Genomic DNA, 24498 nt, shown 5'->3' on the forward strand with positions numbered 1-24498 from the left:
ATTTATCGAAGTTGTAATAAAACATTTTTACAAGGAGTGATATTTTGTTGGAGTCGTAAGAATTAGGTAAAATCAAAAGGTTGATAAGTTAAACATATTTTTGGCATACATTTTACATGCATTAAAAATTCCATATATACAAAGGATATATTTGGATTTTCTTAACTTTTTAATGGATTTTATCAATTATAACAATTAAGATACCTCACTTCAAAGCATCTCACATGTTGTATTTTTCAAAGTTGGATAATTAGAACCATGTTTTATATAAAGAGCCTGAATCTGAGGAAATACATTTTTTTGACATAAATTTAAGGAACAATTGTTTTAATTTGATTTAGATTAATAATACGCATATTTTCAATAGTAGAAATAGTTGAAATTAAATTGTATTTAACAAGGCCCTGCATTTACAATATATTTAAGTAGATATATAGATAAATGCAACCCTGTTTATTAAATCCATATATTTTTTAAATAACTTTACATACATACATACACATATACGGAACACGTGGATTTTTTGGTCTACATATGCGAATATACTTTAATGTGAGCCTTTGTATTATGAAATAGTAGAATCCAAAGCTCTAAGTGTACGTCAGTGCATACAAATCTATTCATTAACTTTCAAAACTAAGCCCTCCTCACAATATACGCAAAAAAGCAAAAGATATATGTATGTATTTCTATTCAGAGCCGTAGAGAACATTATGTACTTACATGCAGACATAAATATTGTATTGCTTAGGCGTGGCTCAATGAGGAAATGTTTTATCAATTATTCACCTTATAAATTGTGATAACTATTGACCGCTTTTCCGCTGAATTTTTTAACTTTTCTAAAAGATGTGTCTTTACTTTCATACATGCCATGTCACGCAAATATATAATTGCAACCCTGTTTTAGCTGTCATTTTACATAAAGATATATTACGTCGTTAAATTGTTGAGGAAGGTAAGTTTTAAATAGATTTTATAATTTCTATTTAAATATAAAGATTTGTTACAGTTTTTTCTGTTAAAAATGTATGCAGAAAGTGCGCCAATTCACAATAGCCATGCACAATAGTCATTCACAATAATTTGACCGAGTCAGCCGTTCATATATCACTAAATTCTGCAATGGTTGCTCTCGTGCCCTTGTATATTTCGGTATATGTAGTATTTTTGCGGTCTGCAATCTTGCAAGTGCAAGCGACTACCCCTATAGTATTTGATAATTTACAGCTCATAGTCGCCGACGTGTCGTAAGCAACTGTCTACCACGCGCCATGACAAGTCTGCAGCTGCTACGTTTCTAAACGCATTTTTCTCGAATCATAATTTTCTGAAACTGTCATGGCCGTAAAAAAAAAGTATTCAACCGATTGCTTTAAAATTTACATTTGTTCTTCTACTCATTTATAGTTATCGTCCCTACCAGAATTGTTTATTTTCGAAAATATTTTCATATTTTTTTTAAACGATTTTTACCAAAAAAAAAAAAAGATTTTCGTGACTTTGTTTTGAAGTTCGACATTTTTTTTAATGAAATTGATTATATTTGGTAGGGACGATTGCCGCAGAACTACTGAATAATAATCCATTAGATTTTTTTTATTTCAGACAACATGAACAACCGCTATCACCATGACCAGTGAACTACTTTTTTTTGTTGGAGACTACTTTGATTTAAAAAATATATATATTAAAAATGTAAAAAACGAAAAAAAAAATTTTTTTGTACATTTCAAAATACAAATAAAAATATATTAAAAAATTAAAATCATTGAATTTTGTTGTCGCATAAAAAAAATTTTCCTAAAAAGTGGTAAATGTATGCGTTCACATGAGAGTACCCCCTTATGTGACTGTGTTCTCTTTACCACATCCGTGCCACAAGAACTACGTCGTTGTATGCAGAGTTACCATATATACTAATGAGGACTTGTCCTTTCCCTCAATAGTTTTGTCTTAAATATGGTCCGAAAAATTTAAAGTCTTACATCTTTCTAGCCAATGCTTGCACTTCTATCAAATCTCGTTTATATTTATTAACGAAAATGGTGTTTAAACTAACTTGTTCTCATTAAACAATGTTAATATAACAGTTTTAGAACAATGTAACTGTTTGGAGGAAATGTATCCACGTTTATGTTAAGAAATTGATTCTTTAAGCAATTGGTGTAATTGTCTGAGACAAGAAACAACCTTGAGTTCCAACAATTGAAATGCACTATCACTACAACAATCAATCCTAAACAAACAAGTATCAAAACAACATTGAGTTTGAGTACCGCAACAACCTTATCTTAAAACAAAACAAATGTTTTTAAGCAAACAATATATACAAGTATGTAAACAAACCTAAACATATAATACAATCTGTATTTAAACAAACTATCAACTAGTAATAAGTAAACATACTAGTTAGTATAAATAGAAGTAAGAAACATGTAATAAGTTAGTCTTAAGAGTATAAATAAAGAGTACACATTTCGGTGCAGCTCAAAATATATTCTTGTGACTCATTTTTACTTATGGTAAAAATTAACTCGCGTACCGACTGAATTCGGTAGAGGGCGTTCTTAGCTAACGAACGAGCGGCTGGTAAGTTGTCTCCGAGCTCCTGGAGAGAGTCAAGACAAATATTTTTGAGCGACGTGTTTCTGTGAGTGGTGCAAGTCGAAAATGCAGCGTTCATTACAGTAGAGGTACGCGATTAAATTCTGTAACTCTGAAACTCTGTAAATCTGCGACAGAGACGTTTGACGTGATCAAGCTGGCTTACGTGGAAGTCCTCAAGAGACTCAAACGAAGGGTCAATCGGGTCTGACAGGACATTGCAGCCGATTGGAAGTTGCACCACGACAACGGCTCATAACGTATTTTTTGTGAACAGCTACCTAACCAAGAATTGTAAGGATTGGTTCAATAAATTTTTAAAATCGACTCAGTCCTTTTACTTTCCGGACAAACCCCGTATAACTTAATTTAGTGCTTTGTTCTGACATTTTATGGGTTTTCCGTTAAAGGTGATTTGTGGGCGTGGCAGTGATCCGATTACGTCCATCTAAGAACTCGTAATTTTTTTATACTAAGAAATCCGCATACCAAGTTTCATCGAGATTTTTACTCAAGTTACAGCTTGCACGGCCATACGGATGGACAGACAAACAGTCACTCGGATGTCAACTTTTCTCGTCATCCTGATCATTTAGAACCGTTAAGTGAACAAAACTATTATACTCTGTACAAGTTGCAAGAGTATAAATACCTCACATACAATCACCAGTTAATACTTCTCTTAACCCGCATATACTTAATATAAAGATTTTCGAATTGCCAGCGGCATATTGAAGCTATCTTATTAACATTGGGTGAGCGTCTTTTTCTAATAGCAGTGTATCTTTGTGCTAAAATGATTAAAATCGTGTGAAAACTTCTCCTAGCTCCCTATAACTAATATCAGGATTGTTAAACATCCGCTTTACCTCATTCGTTATATATTGGTGATAGTATGTGAGGTACTAAAACCAGACTGAGATAGCTTCTTTTTCTGTTAGGTATATGTGGTAATAGCAAAAAAAGAGAAAATCGAGGCAATGCTACCTTATTACGAGTAGATCAAATAAGTGCCGCTTAACTTTAAACCATTTATCTTGGTCAAAATGTGGGATATATGAAAAATATATTAAAATAAGTGCTTAAAATTATGTTGTTTAGTGCTGAATATGAATGAATTTGGTCCACACTTGGCCCAAACCACGTATTCCTCAAAATCCTAATATAATCAGTTCCGATCTTTTGGTTGACGTTTTGCACATCTAAATAGATATATACATATATGTATAATGATTAAATTTAGCCTCTTCGATTGATTATATGTGGAAGAAAGTAAATTATACTTTTTAAACTTCCTAAGTACATATATCACCTATAATAATAATTAATAATATACCGAATTTGATTGGAATCGATTTACGTATTCGTCGAACAATGAATCCTGAATTCTTTCACAGCATTTTTCTTTAAATAACACATGAGCGTATTTTTGCGCCTTTGATTGAATGTACAAAATGTTCGGTTACAACCGAACCTACCCCTACCTTACCTGCTTTATACATATACAATAGTTGTTCTAATCATAATTGTTTGCTTTATTATATGGATAAGGATTCTCTCTGAATTTCCATTGTACGAGTATATCCCATAAATTATGTTTTAAATAATTCTTCAATTAAATATAATTATGTCATCGAACTACGCTAGAGTGAATTTACATATATATTTATGTATAGATTTAAACTAAAAATTATGTAATTTTGCTTCGGATACGCATTATTAACTGGCTATAAATTCTAATTATATTGGGGTCTTCAATTACTTGTGACTAATGCATGCATGAGAACAAATTATTTAAGATAACCAACACATCGACTGATATATTCGGCAGAAAGTCAGTTACAAACGAAAATAATTATTTGTATATTGCCTTTTATATTTTAGGATTTGAAAACAAAAACAAATTTTAATCATCAAAAATAGCTTTATTGTTTTTCAAAATATTCTCCATTACGCATCAACAGCCCCTTCAAGTGTTGTTACAAACTCAATGAAGATTTTATCAAACCTTACCGCAGGTGGGAGGATATGAAAAGTCTTTTCTTGACTGAGAATTTATTCATTCTAATTTTTATTTTGTGTTTTCATTACTTATATGTATATATTATATGTATCTATTTTAGGAAACTATATTAAATAACTAAATATATGTGTATATGTATATATTTGTATGTATTGCAACATATTGTTTACAATTCAATACATGTGTGTGTGTATGTAATAGTATTTAAGCTGCCAGCTTCGACCAATAGAGGAGGAATTGTGTTCCATCAAGACAACAACCTTGATAGAAAGATTCTCATGCATTCACCTTATAGTTTTTCTTGCCACTAAGCCAGTGGCGTAGCTACAACTTCGGGCGCCCGGGGCCAAGGATGTTCTGCCGCCCCCCTTTATCTACCTACCTACAAGTTTCATGAGGTGGTTCGAACAAAAGTGAATTTTTACAAAATATCTTCGATATTAAGTATATAAAATTTAGGGACTAGAAGCCACGCAAATTCTGAAGTTCCCAAATTCTCACAATACGGTTTTTGAGGAAATTGATAGTAAATTTACTAGACATCTTATTAAAAGCCATAGGAAAAACCCATTTCGTCCCATATCTTGTACACTTTTGAAGGGAGTTTTTAATACCATTTTTGAAAATTTGGAGAAATAAAAGTATTTGTTACATTCAAAGCATAGGGTAACTGTGAGAGTGACACCTCGCGACGACAGAGTAGAAATAAAGATACTGTTTTTTTTGTCACTCCTCAGTTTGGCCTATGCTTCAACTGTTTCTATCACTATGTTCTATCACTATTTTTAAGAAAGATATAAGACAAATTCAAAGACTGAAAAGTATTCGAGTAAAAATTAATGTTTTTCATTGTTTTTCGTTATCTTTTATAATAATTTTGTAAAAAAATTTGTTGAAGTATTTTTCTGAATATTAAAAAACAGCGAAGATCGTTTTGCCGCCCCCAAGACATTGCGCCCGGGGCGACGGCCCCCTTCGCCCCCCCTAGCTACGCCACTGCACTAAGCCATTATTACCTGTTCCTGTTTACGGCTTATTCGGATTTTTTTATTCGACGGATTATTTCATAACAAAAAAGTGTGTATGTAAATATTACCTAAAATTCATAGTGTTTAAAGAGTAACGATTTTTTGGATAACAATTTTGGTAGATTATCCAGTTAGGAACGTTCGGAAATAATTAAAACAAGTAAGGAGTTGGGGTGTAACTGATCATTGTATACTCTTGCAAGGCAAAGTGAAATATGGGATTTTCGTAAATATTTTAATAAAAAGTAGGAATTATTGCATTCATTATTTACAATCACAGGAAAGGAGATAGACAATTAATATTATAAATATATTATTTCACAATTTAATAGATTTCCTAGATATTGACAGATAAAAGTTCGAACATATTTATATTAAGTACAAGTATGGGGCCTTGCACTGATTTTACGCATTTTTGGCATAAGAGCATGCTATAGTATTTACAACAAATTCTCCTCGAATTTTTATACCAGAATTAACTATACGTTCGATAAAAACCAGCCAAATGCACTGGTGTCCACGTATTTGGTTTGTAGGTCCTGAAAAGTTTTAGTCTGATTTCGAAAATTTGTGGGCTTACAATTAAATTTAAAGTTGTGTAATGAGAATGGTTGGGTAACTTCACATACCAAATTTGGTTGAAATTTGTTGGGTAATTCCTGAGATATAGGATTTCACCGAAAAGTGGCGGTGTCACACCCATTGTCAAAATTAATACCATTTCCCCACCATCATGGTTGTGAAATTTAATATTTTGGCACATTTATTCAGTGAGTTAAAAGTGGCAATTGTGGGGTGGCAGTAAAATATATTTTGACGCGGAATAAGGAAATTTGGACATCTGTTATGGTTTGTTCGATTCGCTATTATTCAACGCTTGGCGTATAGAAGACTGTTCTATTTAAATTGAATTTTACCAAGAACAGCATGAATTTAAATGTTAATATATACATTGTATGTACATTCCGCAACAATGCAAAGCATTTGCAAAGAAAATCTACAAATGTTGTAAATGAATTGATTTATTTTAAAAGTACTTACCCTTTGTGGTCTTGAAGCCCTGTTTTATTGCTCGTGTAGTTCTCACTGCTGCTTTGTATATGCGCCAATAAAAAAAGAGCATCACAAACATCGGGATGTAGAATGATCCCAATGCCGAGTATAAAACATAACCGCGATCATTTGTCAATTCACACTTTGCAGAACAAAATGACTTTTCATAGAAGAATTTTGAACTCTCCATATATTCTCCACTCTCTAAAGATTCCTGCGCTGGATCTTGGTAATTAAAACCCTCGGTATCTGACATTAATATGTCAGGTGTTGCATCTAATGACATGTGCGTCCGATTGTATGGAAATCGTAACTGCTGCATTTGCTTTAATTGCACACTACGCTGAACAGATACAACAGTTGTAGTATAGAAATGGGTGTAATTTTCTCGTGTGTACACTGACTGTATTATCGACTGATAGAAAGAAGATATATTAAAAGTATTATTTTTATATATGTATATATGTATGTATGTAAATAAATATATTTAGACATATATAAAAAATATTTGCTTAACCAATATGACAATTTAGTATGGTTTATCAAGAGCTATGACCGTAAGTTTTATACAATTTATTCTTTAAACAGTAGTTCGGGTGTACCCGAATATTTCATACCCTTAAAGTGGGTAAGGTTTGCGAGGTATATGGGGTTCAGGGCAAGTTTTCACCCGATTTTATCCATTTTAGGCACAAAGATGCACCCTTATTAGAAAAACACGCTCCCTCAATTTAATTAGAATAACTCACACATTTGTCGTTATATACGGCATAAAGTCAACTGGAATTTCGAAAAAGAAATTATTGATCCGATTAAATCCACTTTTCACATACATACGAGTACATACTATTATTAGAAAAGGATTCACCCGATTTTATCCATTTTAGGCACAAAGATGCACCCTTATTAGAAAAACACGCTCCCTCAATTTAATTAGAATAACTCACACATTTGACGTTATATACGGCATAAAGTCAACTGGAATTTCGAAAAAGAAATTATTGATCCGATTAAATCCACTTTTCACATACACACGAGTACATACTATTATTAGAAAAGGATTCTCTCCGAATTTCTATAATATATCCTACAGATTAAACAACATTTTCGACAAAAAGTTCGAAATTGGAATTTTAATTTACACATTCGGTATCTGGGGATTGTTTTGGTCACACTATTCGGGCAAATGTTTACTCCGTTCATCGGGTGCTTGATTTGCATTCTGGAAAGTGAAGAAAATAAAATTAATTTAAAATTGAGTTATTTGCGAAGTAGGCGTGTTTGTAGTAAGATCTCATTTGTTTTTGCTCTGGAATATAGGAATGTCAAGGTAACATTGAGTCCTGAGATACTGAAATGTTGACGCCCATCGTTCGTTTTTGACCCCGCCTCCCATAAAGACCTCTTGTATCATTCCAAGTCTAAAGGTTAATGCCACTATATTTATTTATTGATACCATCTACGAACTCGTCCTCACTTTTTTGGCAAGGAACATACGACTTATCATCCTGTTAACCCTATATCCAATTTGATTATCTTTAAATGATACAAACAACCGTTAAGTGAACAAAACTATTATACTCTGTAGCAACATTAGAGGTGTTCTACGTTATATGGATATTTTTGAAATAGTGTTTTAAGTTAACAGAATGGGCTAATTTCTTTCCTTTTTATGTAAAAATGTTTAAAAAAAATTTGGGGACAATGGGATGATGGGAAGACGGCGCGGAAATGTTTTAAAATTAAAAATTGCCTTCCTATAGGAAAAAACAAGTTTTATGTATTCTAGTATCAATTTTTATACTCTCGCAACAATGTTGCTAAGGAGAGTATTATAGTTTTGTTCACATAACGGTTGTTTGTAAGTCCTAAAACTAAAAGAGTCAGATATAGGGTTATATATACCAAAGTGATCGGGGTGACGAGTAGAGTCGAAATCCGGATGTCTGTCTGTCCGTCCGTCCGTCTGTCCGTCCGTCCGTCCGTGCAAGCTGTAACTTGAGTAAAAATTGAGATACACGTATTCCTTGGTTCCATAAGAAGGTTAAGTTCGAAGATGGGCAAAATCGGCCTACTGCCACGCCCACAAAATGGCGAAAACCGAAAACCTGTAAAGTGTCATAACTAAGCCATAAATAAAGATATTAAAGTGAAATTTGGCACAAAGAATCGCATTAGGGAGGGGCATATTTGGACGTAATTTTTTTGGAAAAGTGGGCGTGGCCCCGCCCCCTACTAAGTTTTTTGTACATATCTCGGGAACTACTATAGCTATGTCAGCCAAACTCTACAGAGTCGTTTTCTTCAGGCATTTCCATATACAGTTCAAAAATGGAAGAAATCGGATAATAATCACGCCCACCTCCCATACAAAGGTTATGTTGAAAATCACTAAAAGTGCGTTAACCGACTAACAAAAAACGTCAGGAACACTAAATTTTACTGAAGAAATGGCAGAAGGAAGCTGCACCCAGGCTTTTTTTAAAGTTGAAAATGGGCGTGGCCTCGCCCACTTATGGATCAAAAACCATATCTCAGGAACTACTAGAAATGAAATTCGGTATATAATATTTCCTTAACACCCTGATGACATGTACGAAATATGGGTGAAATCGGTTCACAACCACGCTTTCTTCCAATATAACGCTATTTTGAATTCCATCTGATGCCTTCTCTATATAGTATACATTAGGAAATGAAAATACAATTCAATACTCAAAGTACACAAATTGATCTAATCCAATTAATTTTACAGCAAAATAAAAAAATACTTATGTAAATGACGGATAATGAAATCTCGATTATCACTTTATCATGCGAGAGTATAAAATGTTCGGTGACACCCGAACTTAGCCCTTCCTTACTTGTATAACATTAGATTTGTGTATCGGCAATTGAGAGAAAGTGCAAAAATAACAATAAATGATGTATTAATATTTTGGCAACAAGGTCGAATTCCGACAAAAGATGTAGCTAGGTGTGTCGATAAATTAGAATCTCTGTACAAATTATGGCAGAAGATTCAAAAAACCGTACCAAATAAAAGATCTGATGCTCAGAAAAAAATTGTTGAAGACTTTTCTGCAGAATTGGATAATTTGTTTGACATTGCTCATAGAGATGCCTTACAAAACATGCGTATTAGCGAAGACAAGGAATTTTTGATTCTACAAAGGCAAAAAGGTCGCCCTGGTAGCATGGCCGGTGCTGACATGGTATTGTATCGGCGACAAAACCGAGCAGATCACCGCATTGAGAAAGAAATGTCTAGAAAAAGGAAACATCAACAAATGTCGGAAGTGAATCGTAAGTTTATCAAATGAAATTAATTTTATTTATAGTGGTAATGGTCAATTTTAAAATGATATTGTGTAGTCGAACTCAAAGACGATTTTGGTATGGACTATGAAGAAGATATTGGTGACAGTGAGCCTGAAGTAGCGGAAACCAATGTGAAAAAAAATACAAAACAAACTGCTTCAACTTGTATTAACAGGGGAAAACAACTTTTTATCATACCGCGATTGCTTTCAGCACTTGATAGCGCCAAAGTAAGCGATGGAAAGGCGATGCACATTCTGATGGCGACTGCAGAAGGATTGGGCCATTGCACTAGCGACTTGGTAGTCAATCGTTCTACTCTCCATAGACTGAGGGAAAAGCATCGCAGAAAATAAACACAGAGGAAGGCATTTCTTTTGACACCACGTCCACTAATACTGGTCCAATGAATGGAGCATGCGCTCAATTGCAACTCATGTTAGGAAGAAATTTGTTGACGTTACTATGCCGTCACCACATTCTAGAAATATACTTGCGTAGTGTATTCGACCTGCATTTCAAAGTAACTCAAGCACCAGAAGTCTCAATTTTCGAGATTTTTGCTAAAGCCAGGCCAAATATTGACACTTCATCATTTAAGAGTGAGCTCGACCGTGAAGGAAGAAGAAAAACAGTTCCTCCTTCAAGTTATTGAAGAATACCCAAAAATATAAGTCCTATAAATAATCAGAATTAATTTAAGTTTTAATATTTCTAGATGTATTAAATAAATTGATATGAATAAAAATATTTCCTTTAGGTAGTAGTTTTAAGTTAATATATTGCAAAAAATTGGAGAAAAATAATACACTAAAAGAAAAATTGATACTTGAATACATAAAACTTGTTTTTTCCTATAGGAAGGCAATTTTTAATTTTAAAACGTTTCCGCGCCGTCTTCCCATCATCCGATTGTCCCCAAATTTTTTTTTAAACATTTTTACATAGAAAGGAAAAAAAGAACCCATTCTGTAAACATAGAATACATTTTGAATTTTAAGGACAGGTCTAAGCAACATGTTGCAAAAGTATAAAAATATAGAAAAGTGCTTTCTAATTAATGAAAATAAAAATGTGGACCAAACTAAAAATAAAATTCTTTTAATATTTTATCTAAGGGAAGATACATATTTTTTCGAATATAACAAATGAATTATCACTACTAATGCTTACATATGTATGTGTCAGTTATGTTTAGGTTTTGTTTGAGTAAGCAATTTCATGCTTTTATCAAGGCCCATGATTATAATTATTGAAATATGTTGATTTGGAAGACATGTACTTCTAACGCTGGAATTTAATTGAGCCAGCCGCGGTGGTCATTTTCCCGAAATCATTTTTAAAACATAATAGCAGACCATTATCTTAATAATAAAGGTAAATTCTTGACCATAACTTTAAATTATATGCGTTTTATGTATTTCTCCTTGAAAACTGCATGTTAAAAAAATGTATTTACTTCAAACTTTCATTAATTTCCCTGTCAATATTGTATACAAACATATGTATGGAATACATTGTGACAAAAACGCACCGGGAAATTGTAATTGAATTCTCCGGGTAAATGGAATTTCAATTGGTCCACCAACGAAATTGCCGCTCTTTGGAGACCGTCTTCAGTCGACCGAAGTGATAAAACAAAATTCGCTGAAGACCATTCCAAAAAGTGCTTATGAAAAATGTTTCGAGGGGTGGAAAATCGCTTATCGTCCAATTTTGACCCGGCTTATGTTAAGCCGTTTTGTATCATCCTGGGTTTAAAATTCAATGTATGTCGCATTTATTTATTGATTTTTTGAGATATGAATATTAAATCTGTTTGATGAGGGGCCAACGCACTTTTTTTTTTATTTTTAGCCTGCAGTTGCCCCTTGCTACTGCAAAACCCTGTACCAAATTACAGGTTTATATCTTAATTTAGTGCGCAGTTGAGTCATTTTATCAGTTTTCAATTAATGCCGTTCAACGAATCTACGAGCTTGTGTACCAATTGTCATTAAGATATGTATGTATATTAGTTTTTACTCAAGTTATCACTTGCATGGATGGACAGACGGACAGACAAAGAGTCACTCGGATTTCAGTGACACTTATTATTTCATTAAGCAATTTCGTTTCCAGTAGGTGCATTTTAAACGTTTCGTTTTAATTTGTTTGATAATAACGATTAATTGTATGTAGAATATCAAATTTGCATTTCTGTAAAATTATATAACCGAAGCGAAAGCGGGCATCATATATACATACATGTACTTCTGTATACCATAGAAAATTTCGAGTTCGTAGATGGGCGTAATCGGACCACTGCCACGCCCACAAATCGCCATTAAAGGAAAACATATAAAGTGCCATAACTAAACACTAAATTAAGATATAAAACTGTAATTTGATACACAGGATCGCAGCAGCAAGATGCACCTGTGAGAAATTTTTTTCGAAAGAGTAGGCATGGCTCTGCCCTCTAACAAGTTTAATGTACATATCTCCTAAGCCGGTTAAACTACAACAACCAAATTTTATAAGAATTTCCACCCACAGTGTGAAAATGGATGAAATCGAAGGATAACCCCTCTCACTCTCCATATTACGGTACTGTTAAAAATTACTAAAAGCGCGATAAATCAATAAGTAGTTACGACAGACACATTAAATTTTACCACCGAGATGGTATGAGAGAGCTTTATGGGAGCCAGCGTGCAAATTGGACGATGGACGTGGCACCGCCCACTTTTTAGTGAAATCCCATATCTCATCACTCGACTAACCGATTTGGACAAAATTTAGTACGCCGCATTTTTACATTATTATGTCACATTATGAAAATTGACCAAATCAGACAATAACCACGCCTACTTCCCATATAGCACAAGTTTAAATTCCACTTGATTCGTTCAGTTTCCAGTATGCAAATCAAGAAGCAATTAATATAACGGGATAAAATTTAGACGAATAATGTCTTTAGTGTGTGCCCTCTTATATCAAAAAATTTAAATCCAATAAAAACTGTTCAAGCCCATAGGTATCGAATATATATACATATATGTATATATATAGTAGATACATATGTATGTATATGTACATACATAACTGAAAATAAGGGATAATCTTTCTCTTATAATTTTATGTTTGTATGACAAAAATGGGTTCAACCGGACGTTTCTTAGCTCTCATATACTTAATATAAAGATTTTCGATCTTCGGAGTCTTTGTACCGCACATATCGACCAATTGTGAGTTATTCAAATGAAAATAAAAAAACGTGTTTTATTCATAACAGTGTATCTTAGTACCTAAAATAGATAAAGTTGAGCGAAAACAATAACAATACAAGTATTAGGATTTCGAACATCCGGCTAACTTTACTCTTTCGATTGGTTTTACACCTTAAAGTATTTTCCTGGCTTTGATTCTTGCAAGTTACAAGAGTATAAAATGTTTGGTTACACCCGAACTTAGCCCTTCCCTACTTGTTCTAACTAACATTTACAGTTTGTGCCTATTTTTCTTATTATATTAAATAAACAATTGTCTCTTAGATTAATATTATTAATTTAATATAAACATTGTTAATTATAAAATTCCAAGTAATTATTTTATATATATTTATATTATACATATGTATGTATGTATGTTCATTTATTGTAAATTCTATATATACCTTTTGATCCTTCCAGCCAACAAGTGGGGGAAAGCATATAACAAATGAAAGCACCCAAACTCCAGCAATCAATGATTTAGCCCGTTTTGTTGACATTATACTCGGGTAGGCAACCGGACGGGTAACGGCTACATATCTATCTAAAGATATTGCGCATAAGTTCAATATGGATGCTGTGCACATCCATACATCTACAGCAAGCCACATACGACACCAGACATCACCGAATATCCATATCTATAATAAATATGAAAAATAGCAATAAAATCAAAGATTACTGCATTAAAGTTTTTTTATAAACTAGAGTATTGTATTACTATTACCATTAATACAAAAATACATACAACGTTATTGCAATAAATAAAAAAAGAGAAGTTGGGCAATTTTTAATTGGGTTTAAACTCAATACTTGCATAAAGCACATTTTATTTCTTTATATTTCTTATATAAATATATATGTATAATGGATAGGTTCAAATATATAAATAAAAACACTTATCACAAGCAAGAAGAGCTAAGATCGGGTGTAACCAAATATTTTATACTTTCTCTATTTGCAAGAAAAACGCTGTAAATGAATTCAATACTCCTTATTGGAAGATCATATACCATACTCACTACATTTCATTACTACTTTTTACTTCATGCCCTAGATACTTTTATTCAAATCTATCTAATTAATGGAAAGCAATACAACTATTCATCATATACATAATAGCAATACTTTTTTTGTCAGATCTTCTTTTGATTTATATTCGATACAAACTCAATACCAAAATTGGCGGGAATTGGTCGAGAAGTTCCCGAGATATAGGAATTTCACATAAAATGGGCGGTGCTACTCATATTGTCCAGTTGCTCTATACTAAATTACAGTTTGGTACGTCAATTTGCGGCATATGTACTTATAGCAATTCATAGATTTGCGATTGGCTCGATTTCGCCAATTTCGCAATACCAACCTTCTACTATGTACAATTGGTTGAAATTCAATGGAAACTTGAAAAAAATTGGTACACATTTTCTGCAGATGTTTTACAGTAGTTTAAAACTGTTGGTTTAACGAAACCTTTGTTTTTACAAAGAAGTTTAAAATACATAATAATATTAATGAATTTTGTAGCAGAGATACATAAAAGACATAATTTTGATGATTTGTAAAGTTTACAACTTTTTCCATTAAGGGACATCTCGACAGGCAATTTAAAATTGCAAAAAGTCTGGATTACTGGCAATTCAATGGAGACACATTGTTAATGTTTAGAAGTTGATGTACATACATATGTATATTGCTAACGATGTACTTTTATTTTGGTAGAGCAGTTTTCCATAAGCTAAATAGTGAATTAACACTTTTTTGCACTATATAATGTAAAATAAAATTATACACACGAATTAGTGTAGTGTTAGTGATTAGAAATACGAAAAGACACTAATTCGTTAAGTGTAAAATTAACTTTCAACTTTAAACGCAAATATTTCGAAAGCACTACTAATATCTCTTGATCTGGATAATCTCCTCTATCCTACCATACTCGTGTTACCCATTTTATTACCGAAATCCTACTTATTTAATTAGTAAATAACCATTACGCAACAATTATTTAAGCCTAAACATATGAATACTTTTTTCCCCAAAAAAATCATTTGTTGAAAAAAGTACATTTCAATTTTTTTCATTTTCCCTATTGGCTAGTCCAAGAAGTCTTTTGGTATTTCTAATCAAACTTCAACTTATTTTTTATAATTATACTAATAAATAAATTTATACTAATAATAATGTAATAATTTAATTCTCCTAGAGACATTATTCCATCAGTGTAAATCGAAATTTCCAAATTTCCAGAACTGAAGCGAGGGAACCATTGTTGTGCTACACGAACTAATACAGCATCGTCTCCGTAAACTTCACACATTTCATTGGTGGTTTGCGTGGCATTCTTCCCTAAAGAAATATGCGAACCAAAGAAGCATTTCAAAAAATTCACAACCCTAAAAGAAAGCCCCAAGGCAAAGAATGTTAATAAATAGAGAAGGCGCAAAAGTTAAATAAAATCCTTTTGAGTACAAATTTGTAGTTTTCACATGAGGGAACAGCGAAAAATAGGAATAACTTCGAAAATAAAAATATACCACGCGATGAGCGAAACGGGGTAAATGCTATACATAGACACAACGAATGTTCTTAAATGAAATATGGATGCACATGACTATTTAGATTTGGGTAGTTTTCTATGATATGACAAACAAATTCATAATTTATATTTACAAATAATCTCCTGAAATAAAAAGGTGGATTATTGGTAAAAACCGCGAAATAAATAAAGCATTTAATGTATAAATCTTCAATACATTTATATATGTTGTGGGTTGCGTGAGCAATAATCCCTTATGTTTCAATAAGTATTTATCTGTACTAGTCAATCACTATCATTAATAGAATACGTCTCAGCTGGTATGACCTGCAAATAATCGCGAGTTCGGGCTGAGCAAAAAATTGAGTTTTGACAAAACGTTGATAAAACAAGTAAGGAAGAGCTAAGTTCGGGTGTCACCGAACATTTTATACTCTCGCATGATAAAGTGATAATCGAGATTTCATTATACGTCATTTACATATTTTTCAAATACCGTATTTTTGTAAAGTTTTATTCCGCTATCATCATTGGTTCCTAATGTATATACTCGTATTATACAGAAAAGGCATCTGATGGAATTCAAAATAGCGTTATATTGGAAGAAGGCGTGCTTGTGAACCGATTTCACCCATATTTCGTACATGTCATCAGGGTGTTAAGAAAATAGTATATACCGAATTTCATTGAAATCGGTCTAGTAGTTCCTGAGATATGGTTTTTGGTTCATAAGTGGGCGAGGCCACGCCCATTTTCAATTTTTAAAAAAAGCCTGGGTGCAGCTTCCTTCTGCAGTTTCTTCCGTAAAATTTAGTGTTTCTGACGTTTTTTGTTAGTCGGTTAACGCACTTTTAGTGATTTTCAACATAACCTTTGTATTGGAGGTGGGCGTGGTTATTATCCGATTTCTTCCATTTTTGAATTGTATATGGAAATGCCTGAAGAAAACGACTCTGTAGAGTTTGGTTGACTTAGCAATAGTAGTTTCCGAGATACGTACAAAAAACTTAGTAGGGGGCGGGGCCACGCCCACTTTTCCAAAAAAATTACGTCCAAATATGCCCCTCACTAATGCGATCCTTTGTGCCAAATTTCACTTTAATATCTTTATTTATGGCTTAGTTATGACACTTTATAGGTTTTCGGTTTCCGCCATTTTGTGGGCGTGGCAGTAGGCCGATTTTGCCCATCTTCGAACTTAACCTTCTTATGGAACCAAGGAATACGTGTATCTCAATTTTTACTCAAGTTACAGCTTGCACGAACGGACGGACAGACATCCGGATTTCGACTCTACTCGTCACCCTGATCACTTTGGTATATATAACCCTATATCTCACTCTTTTAGTTTTAGGACTTACAAACAACCGTTATGTGAACAAAACTATAATACTCTCTTTGGCAACTTTGTTGCGAGAGTATAAAAAAAAAACAAGTAAGGAAGCCCAAAGTTCGGGTGCAACCGAACATTTTATACTATTGCAACTTGCAAAAATCAAAGCCGGGTAAATACTTTAAGGTGTAAAACCAATCGTATAGAGTAAAGTTAACCGAATGTTCGAAAATCCTGATATTAGTTATATGGGGACTAGGCCAAGTTTTTGCTCAAATTTACCTATTTTTAGCACAAAGATACACTGTTATGTGTAAAACTCGCTCTCTAATTTCCACTGAGATAACTCAAATACCTAAAATAACGATTTTCGAACTTCCGGGTTACTTTGTACCGCATATATAGGACATATGGGAAGTATTGGTACGATTCAATCGCTTTTAAAATTTACCTCTTTTTAGCACAAAGATACACTGTTATGTGTAAAACTCGCTCTCTAATTTCCACTGAGATAACTCAAATACCTAAAATAACGATTTTCGAACTTCCGGGTTACTTTGTACCGCATATATAGGACATATGGGAAGTATTGGTACGATTCAATCGCTTTTGACATACAGATATACCGTTATAAGAGAAGGATTATCCCTGAATTTTAATTATATATCTCACACATTGACCGACATTTTCGATCAAAAGTCTACCATAGGTTCTGGGGTCATATTCGGTACCTAGAGTCTTGAACAGTTTTGGTTAGATTTAAACAATTTTCTGTCATAAGGTGGCATACTTTAAAGAAATTATTTGTGCAAAGTTTTATCCCGTTATATTAATTGCTTTTTGATTTATGTACTGGAAACTGAACGAATAAAGTGGATTTTGAAGTTGTGCTATATGGAAGTAGGCGTGGTTATTGTCAGATTTGGTAAATTTTCACAATGTGGCATAGAAATTTTAAAAAAGCACTACATTCCAAATCGGTCAGTTGGATCTCGAGATATGGGATTTCACCAAAAAGTGGGCGGTACCACCCCCATCGTCCAATTTTCACTCCGGTTCTCATAAAGTTCTCTCATACCATATCGGTGGTAAAATTTAATGTTTCTGGCGTATTTAGTTACTGAATAATCGCGCTCTTAGTAGTTTTTAACATTACCGTTATATAGGGAGTGAACGGCGTTTTCATCCAATTTCATATATTTTCACAATATTGGTAGGTAGTTTTAATAATATTCGTTCTGAGCGAATTTGGTTGTTGTAGCTTAAGTGGTTTAGGAGATACATACATTAAACTTATTAGAGGGCGGGGCCACGGAGGGTCGGGAAGAGGTCGTTGATGAAGACCGTGCTGGGTGACCTGCGACAATGTGGCTCGTGTGTGCAAAATTTTGAACTCAGACCGTTGACTAAGTATTCGTTTAATTGTCCAGATGGTCCTCTGGTCTCGCGCTGGCAGCGCTGCATCGACGCAGAAGGAGCCTATTTTGAAAGTTTTTAAACAAATAAAAATCGGCAAAGCGCCTTTAGCATATATCAGTCTCAGCTGTCATGTTTCGCCGAAGATATAAGTGCCGCGATGTTTTAACCTCAGTCTTGCAAACGCTGAAAGGTGGAGAAAAAAGAACCTGTTTCCACCTCACTTTCTTCAATACAACATTGACAGCTTGCGTCCGATAAGATTTTTAGCCGTACCGCACGGATTCATATTGGAAAATATTCATTAAAAACTACTACGATTACGAAGAGATGAACTTTGCTAAGAGAATGAAGTAGTTCATCAGATCTCCTGCGTTTTACTCTAGGTGTAAAGGATCTAGCATTCGCACAGGAGCTAGTCATAGACCAAAACCTGTCGAGCTTTCGCGAATTCCATAGGAAAATATTCAGGTATAATCCTTCTCTGACAATGGTATGTCTGTATGTCGAAATTGGTCGAATTGGGTCAAATGCATAAATTTGAGCGAAAACTTGACCTAGCCCCCTTATAACCATTAACAGTATTTTCGGACATCTGGCTGACTTTGTTGCTCCATATAATTGGTGACTGTATGTGAGGTACATTAATGACAACAGTTAATCGATAATATCGGGTCGATACTAACCCAACTCGAATATCAATACATAGTATAAAAGAAAGTAGATTTTTCTGTCCCTATGTAACTGTGTATGCTTAAATCTTTATAATTACGCAACGGTTTTTAATGCGGTGTTTTTAATAGATAGAGTGATTGAAGAGTAAGGTGTATATGTATAAAAACATCCATTAAATAGTGAATAAATACTATTATTTTTGAGTTTTCTATTGTGATGTCCTAAATAAGTAAATTTTTCCGCTTACGTTGCAAACGCAGGCTGAAACCTACTAGATTTATCAAAATAATGTAGTAAGTATTGTACACATTGAAAAGGTCTACAGAAAACTTCGCGATGGTGTGTGTCTATCTCTTATGGATATCCCACAATAACATTTTTTTATACTCTCGCAACATAGTTGCTAGGGAGAGTATTATAGTTTTGTTCACATAACGGTTGTTTGTAAGTCCTAAAACTAAAAGAGTCATATATAGGGTTATATATACCAAAGTGATCAGGGTGACCAGTAGAGTTGAAATCCGGATGTCTGTCTGTCCGTCCGTGCAAGCTGCAACTTGAGTAAAAATTGAGATATCATGATGAAACTTGGTACACGTATTTATTGGCTCCATAAGAAGGTTAAGTTCGAAGATGGGCAAAATCGGCCTACTGCCACGCCCACAAAATGGCGAAAACCGAAAACTTATAAAGTGTCATAACTAAGCCATAAATAAAGATATTAAAGTGAAATTTGGCTCAAAGGATCGCATTAGGGAGGGGCATATTTGGACGTAATTTTTTTTGGAAAAGTGGGCGTGGCCCCGCCCCCTACTAAGTTTTTTGTACGTATCTCGGAAACTACTATTGCTATGTCAACCAAACTCTACAGAGTCGTTTCCTTCAGGCATTTCCATATACAGTACAAAAATGGAAGAAATCGGATAATAAATATACAAAGGTTATGTTGAAAATCACTAAAAGTGCGTTAACCGACTAACAAAAGCGTCAGAAACTACTGCCTTCATTATCATCGGAAGTCATTTCGCTTAGCAAATCCAACTAAGCAAATCTCTTTTCAACGTTTGATTTTCCTGGTGCAGAGCTCAAATTCAGTATTTTCCCCCAAAAACCAATGCTTTATTAACACACGAAATGCTTTTAGTACATATGATCAATTTTTTTGTAAGCTTGTCGGCCAGTGTATGAGTTATATTGTTGAATTACAATTATTTCAGTGGCGCAGTCGGTAGGATACTACAAGTATCCGAAAAAAGAACCGCGAGTGGAAAATAAGTTAAATTTTATAATCCGCAATTCGCAAAAATACGCGCTTCAACTGGGAAAATAATTCCAATTCGGTCATCCCAAACAAGTGGAAGCAAAACAAAAATTCAAAAACACAAAAACCTGTAAGTCCAAAGGCAAAGTAAAAACATCGAATTAAGTGACAATCAAACAAAAAAATGGCACAACCAGCACAACCAGAGAATACATTAAACGAGAGCAACCTTACTGAGGCCCGTGGACAACTTAAGGATGTCCCTCCATTTAGGGGAGAGCCAGAAACACTTTTTACCTTCATTAGCAGAGTGGACTACATACTGTCCCTCTACCATACACTAATTTTGAAACAAATAAAAACATTGAAATTAAAAATAAAACTCCAAATTTTTACCAAAATCCGAAAGCATTTAAAAATTACCCAATCAATCAATCCCAATACCAACCGAGATACCCCCAATATCCTCAACCATTACAACCCAGCTTCAACCCATACATGCATGCACCCAGACCCATTTATACACAACAATTATCTAACAACCAACCCATGGCACCCGGACAAACTTATCCCGGACCCAACAGGTACATGAATCCTCAACCAATTTTAAACAGAATTCCATTTCCCAAATCTAATTTTAACCTAACCCCTCAAACACAACAACCACGCATGCCATCTAACCCAAACTTCCCACTACAACAAACAACCAAACGACCAAGACCATCGGACAGCGAACAAACCAAAATGTCCATTGACGAACTTAGATTACAAGAAGCATAAGAATACGAACAAAATTATCAACAACCATACGAACAAGAATACTACGACTACACTCAGTACCAAGACCAGACTTATGAAGAACAGTGTCAGGCACCACTCAATCAAGACCAAGCCGAAATCAATTTTGACGAAAATTTTCAGTCACCAGCCCCGGAAGATACCAATACTTAATAATTACCCACAAGGGCCACGCTCAGAAATGTTTGATTGACACAGGATCCACAATCAACATGATGCGAAAGAATTTTTTTTCTCTACCAATACACAATACTGAATGTGAAGTTTTTACATCAAATGGTCCGATGACATTAAAAGATTCAATAACTCTGCCAAGCAACAACATAATTAGGACACCTGAACAATTTTACTTACACGACTTTTCTGGCGACTACGATGTGCTAATTGGCAGAAAACTGCCAAAAAAATTACAAAACTCATACTATTACACTTTTCGATAAAACCTACCCATTGATAGACACAGATTCAAACAAAGATCAATTTTTCTACACACAAGATTCATATGAGAAACCAACCCCCAAATCAGATAAAAAAATAGACTTTTCACTATTCCGTCTGGATCACCTTAATCCGGAGGAAACCTCGAAATTAAAACATTTATTAAACAAATTTAAAGATTTGCAATATTCTGAAGGAGAACGTTTGACATTCACAAACACAATCAAACATGTATTAAACACAACACACAATTCTCCCATTTATTCAAAACAATACCCACTTGCTCAAACACACGAAAATGAGGTAGAGAACCAGGTGCAGGAGATGCTTGAGCAGGGATTGATCAGAGAAAGTAATTCACCCTACAATAGTCCCACTTGGGTTGTACCAAAGAAATCCGGCGCTTCGGGAAAAGCAAAATACAGAGTAGTCATTGATTACAGGAAGCTGAATGAAATAACCATTCCCGATAGATTTCCTATTCCCAACATGGACGAAATACTTGGAAAACTGGGAAAATGCCAGTACTTCACAACAGTTGATTTAGCTAGGGGTTTTCATCAGATAGAAATGGATTCAGAATCCATACAGAAAACTGCATTTTCAACCAAACGTGGTCATTACGAATACGTTCGCATGCCATTTGGCCTAAGAAATGCACCCGCCACATTCCAGAGGTGCATGAATAACATACTCCGACCATTAATTAACAAACACTGTTTGGTTTATTTGGATGACATCATTATTTTTTCCACATCTCTCGACGAACACTTAAACTCATTGCAATTGGTTTTTGAAAAACTGTCCGAAGCAAATCAAAAGTTGCAACTAGATAAATGCGAATTCCTGAAAAAGGAAGCAACCTTTCTAGGACACATCGTAACACCCGATGGAATAAAACCAAACCCTCTTAAAGTAGAAGCCATAGCATCATACCCAATCCCAACAAAAGTAAAAGAAATCAGAGCATTCCTCGGAATGACCGGTTATTACCGAAAGTTTATCCCAAGCTACGCTGACATAGCAAAACCCATGACCCGCTACTTAAAAAAAGGAGCAAAAATAGACATAAACAACCACGAATATGTGGAAGCATTCGAGAAACTTAAAACCCTAATAACAAGCGAACCAATTCTACAACTTCCCAATTTTGAAAAGAAATTTGTATTGACTACAGACGCTAGTAACCTGGCTCTTGGAGCCGTCCTTTCTCAAAACAATCACCCCATATCTTTCATAAGCAGAACATTGAATGACCATGAATTAAATTACAGCACCATCGAAAAAGAATTACTTGCCATAGTTTGGGCCACAAAAACATTCCGTCACTACTTGTTGGGAAGACATTTCCAAATAGCTAGTGATCATCAGCCTCTCAGATGGTTACATAATTTAAAGGAGCCAAATGCCAAACTGCAGAGATGGAGAATTAGATTGGCTGAGTTTGACTTTGATATTGAGTACATAAAAGGGAAACAGAATTCAATTGCTGACGCACTGTCCAGAATCAAGGTTGAGGAGAATCATTTCAGTGAAGCCACCCAACATAGCGCAGTAGAAGACAGTAATGATCTTATCCAGTTAACAGAAAAACCAATAAATGTATTCAAAAAACAGATAATATTCATTAAATCAGATCAGAATAGTGTAAAGCAGACAACCGTTTTCGGAAATTCAATAACCACCATTCACTATAACAACATGACTGTTGAGAACGCCAAGCAATTCTTACTTGACCACTTCATTTCCAAAAGCATTGCCATGTACATCGTGAGCGATGCCGATTTCGAGATCATCCAGACAGCCTATAGGGAAATTATTAACCCCTCTTATACTAAAGTGACTCGTAGCCTCATTCTATTGAATAACGTGAGCTCATATGCTGAGTTTAAAGAAATCATACTTCAAACCCATGAAAAACTGTTGTACCTGGATGTATCCAAAAAATGACTAAACTATTCAAAGAAAATCATTATTTCCCAAATAGCCAACTTCTGATTCAAAACATCATAAATGAGTGCCGTGTGTGTAACCTAGCCAAGACAGAAGACAGAAACACAAAAATGCCTTTTAAAGTCACACCTAGCACTGGGCATTGCCGCGATAAATTTGTAATAGACATCTATTCATCCGAGGGTAAGCATTACCTTAGTTGCATTGACATTTACTCAAAGTTCGCCACTCTAGAACAAATAAAAACAAAAGATTGGATGGAATGCAAAAACGCCCTGATGCGTATCTTTAACCAACTCGGAAAACCTACACTGTTAAAGGCAGACAGGGACGGTGCATTTTCCAGCCTAGCTCTTAAGCAATGGCTCGAGAGTGAGGGTGTTGAATTACAATTATTTCAGTATATAGAGTATATGTATATATAAAGTTTCTTAGATTTCGATCCTCTGGTTGACGTTTTACGTCTTAAGGTATTTGTCTGGCCTTAATTCTAGCAAGTTGCAAGAGTATAAAATGTTCGGTTGCACCCGAACTTAGCCCTTCCGTACTTGTTTTTAATGCCCAGTTACGAAGAACCGTGTAGTTCAAATATTTTCGAAAACACTGTATACAACGCTCATTTCTATTTAATTTTATAGCCCATTACTTAGTTAAAGTAAACGGTTTTCCGATTTTCGTTGGAGTTATTGCAATTTTCTCGCTAATTTTAATATTAAAGAATTGCACATCTAATTTAATTGTGACAAGAGTATAAAAATTAAAATATAATAATGTACTTGTACTAATGTGACCTAACTT

General features: G+C 34.2%; 1 protein-coding gene across 21 annotated transcripts in view; it reads right to left on the reverse strand.

The window, feature by feature from the left end:
- The window catches only part of LOC126752895 (ATP synthase subunit beta, mitochondrial), a 74231-nt gene that overhangs the window by 21771 nt on the left and 27962 nt on the right, over positions 1-24498 (reverse strand). For 19 of the 21 annotated variants that reach the window (XR_007666074.1, XM_050464026.1, XM_050463984.1 and 16 more), the window contains 2 exons: positions 13692-13928; positions 6700-7126 (listed from right to left, as the gene is read on the reverse strand). Coding sequence is in view for 19 of the 21 variants with exons in the window: in XM_050463984.1 (XP_050319941.1) it covers positions 6700-7126; positions 13692-13928 (664 nt within the window). In the remaining 2 variants the exon portion in view is untranslated. Of the gene's footprint in view, positions 1-6699; positions 7127-13691; positions 13929-24498 lie in introns of those variants that run through there. The other 2 variants (XM_050464016.1, XM_050464087.1) reach the window with 2 other exon arrangements.

The sequence above is a fragment of the Bactrocera neohumeralis genome, chromosome 2 (genome assembly GCF_024586455.1).
Source record: "Bactrocera neohumeralis isolate Rockhampton chromosome 2, APGP_CSIRO_Bneo_wtdbg2-racon-allhic-juicebox.fasta_v2, whole genome shotgun sequence".
NCBI lineage: Eukaryota > Metazoa > Arthropoda > Insecta > Diptera > Tephritidae > Bactrocera > Bactrocera neohumeralis.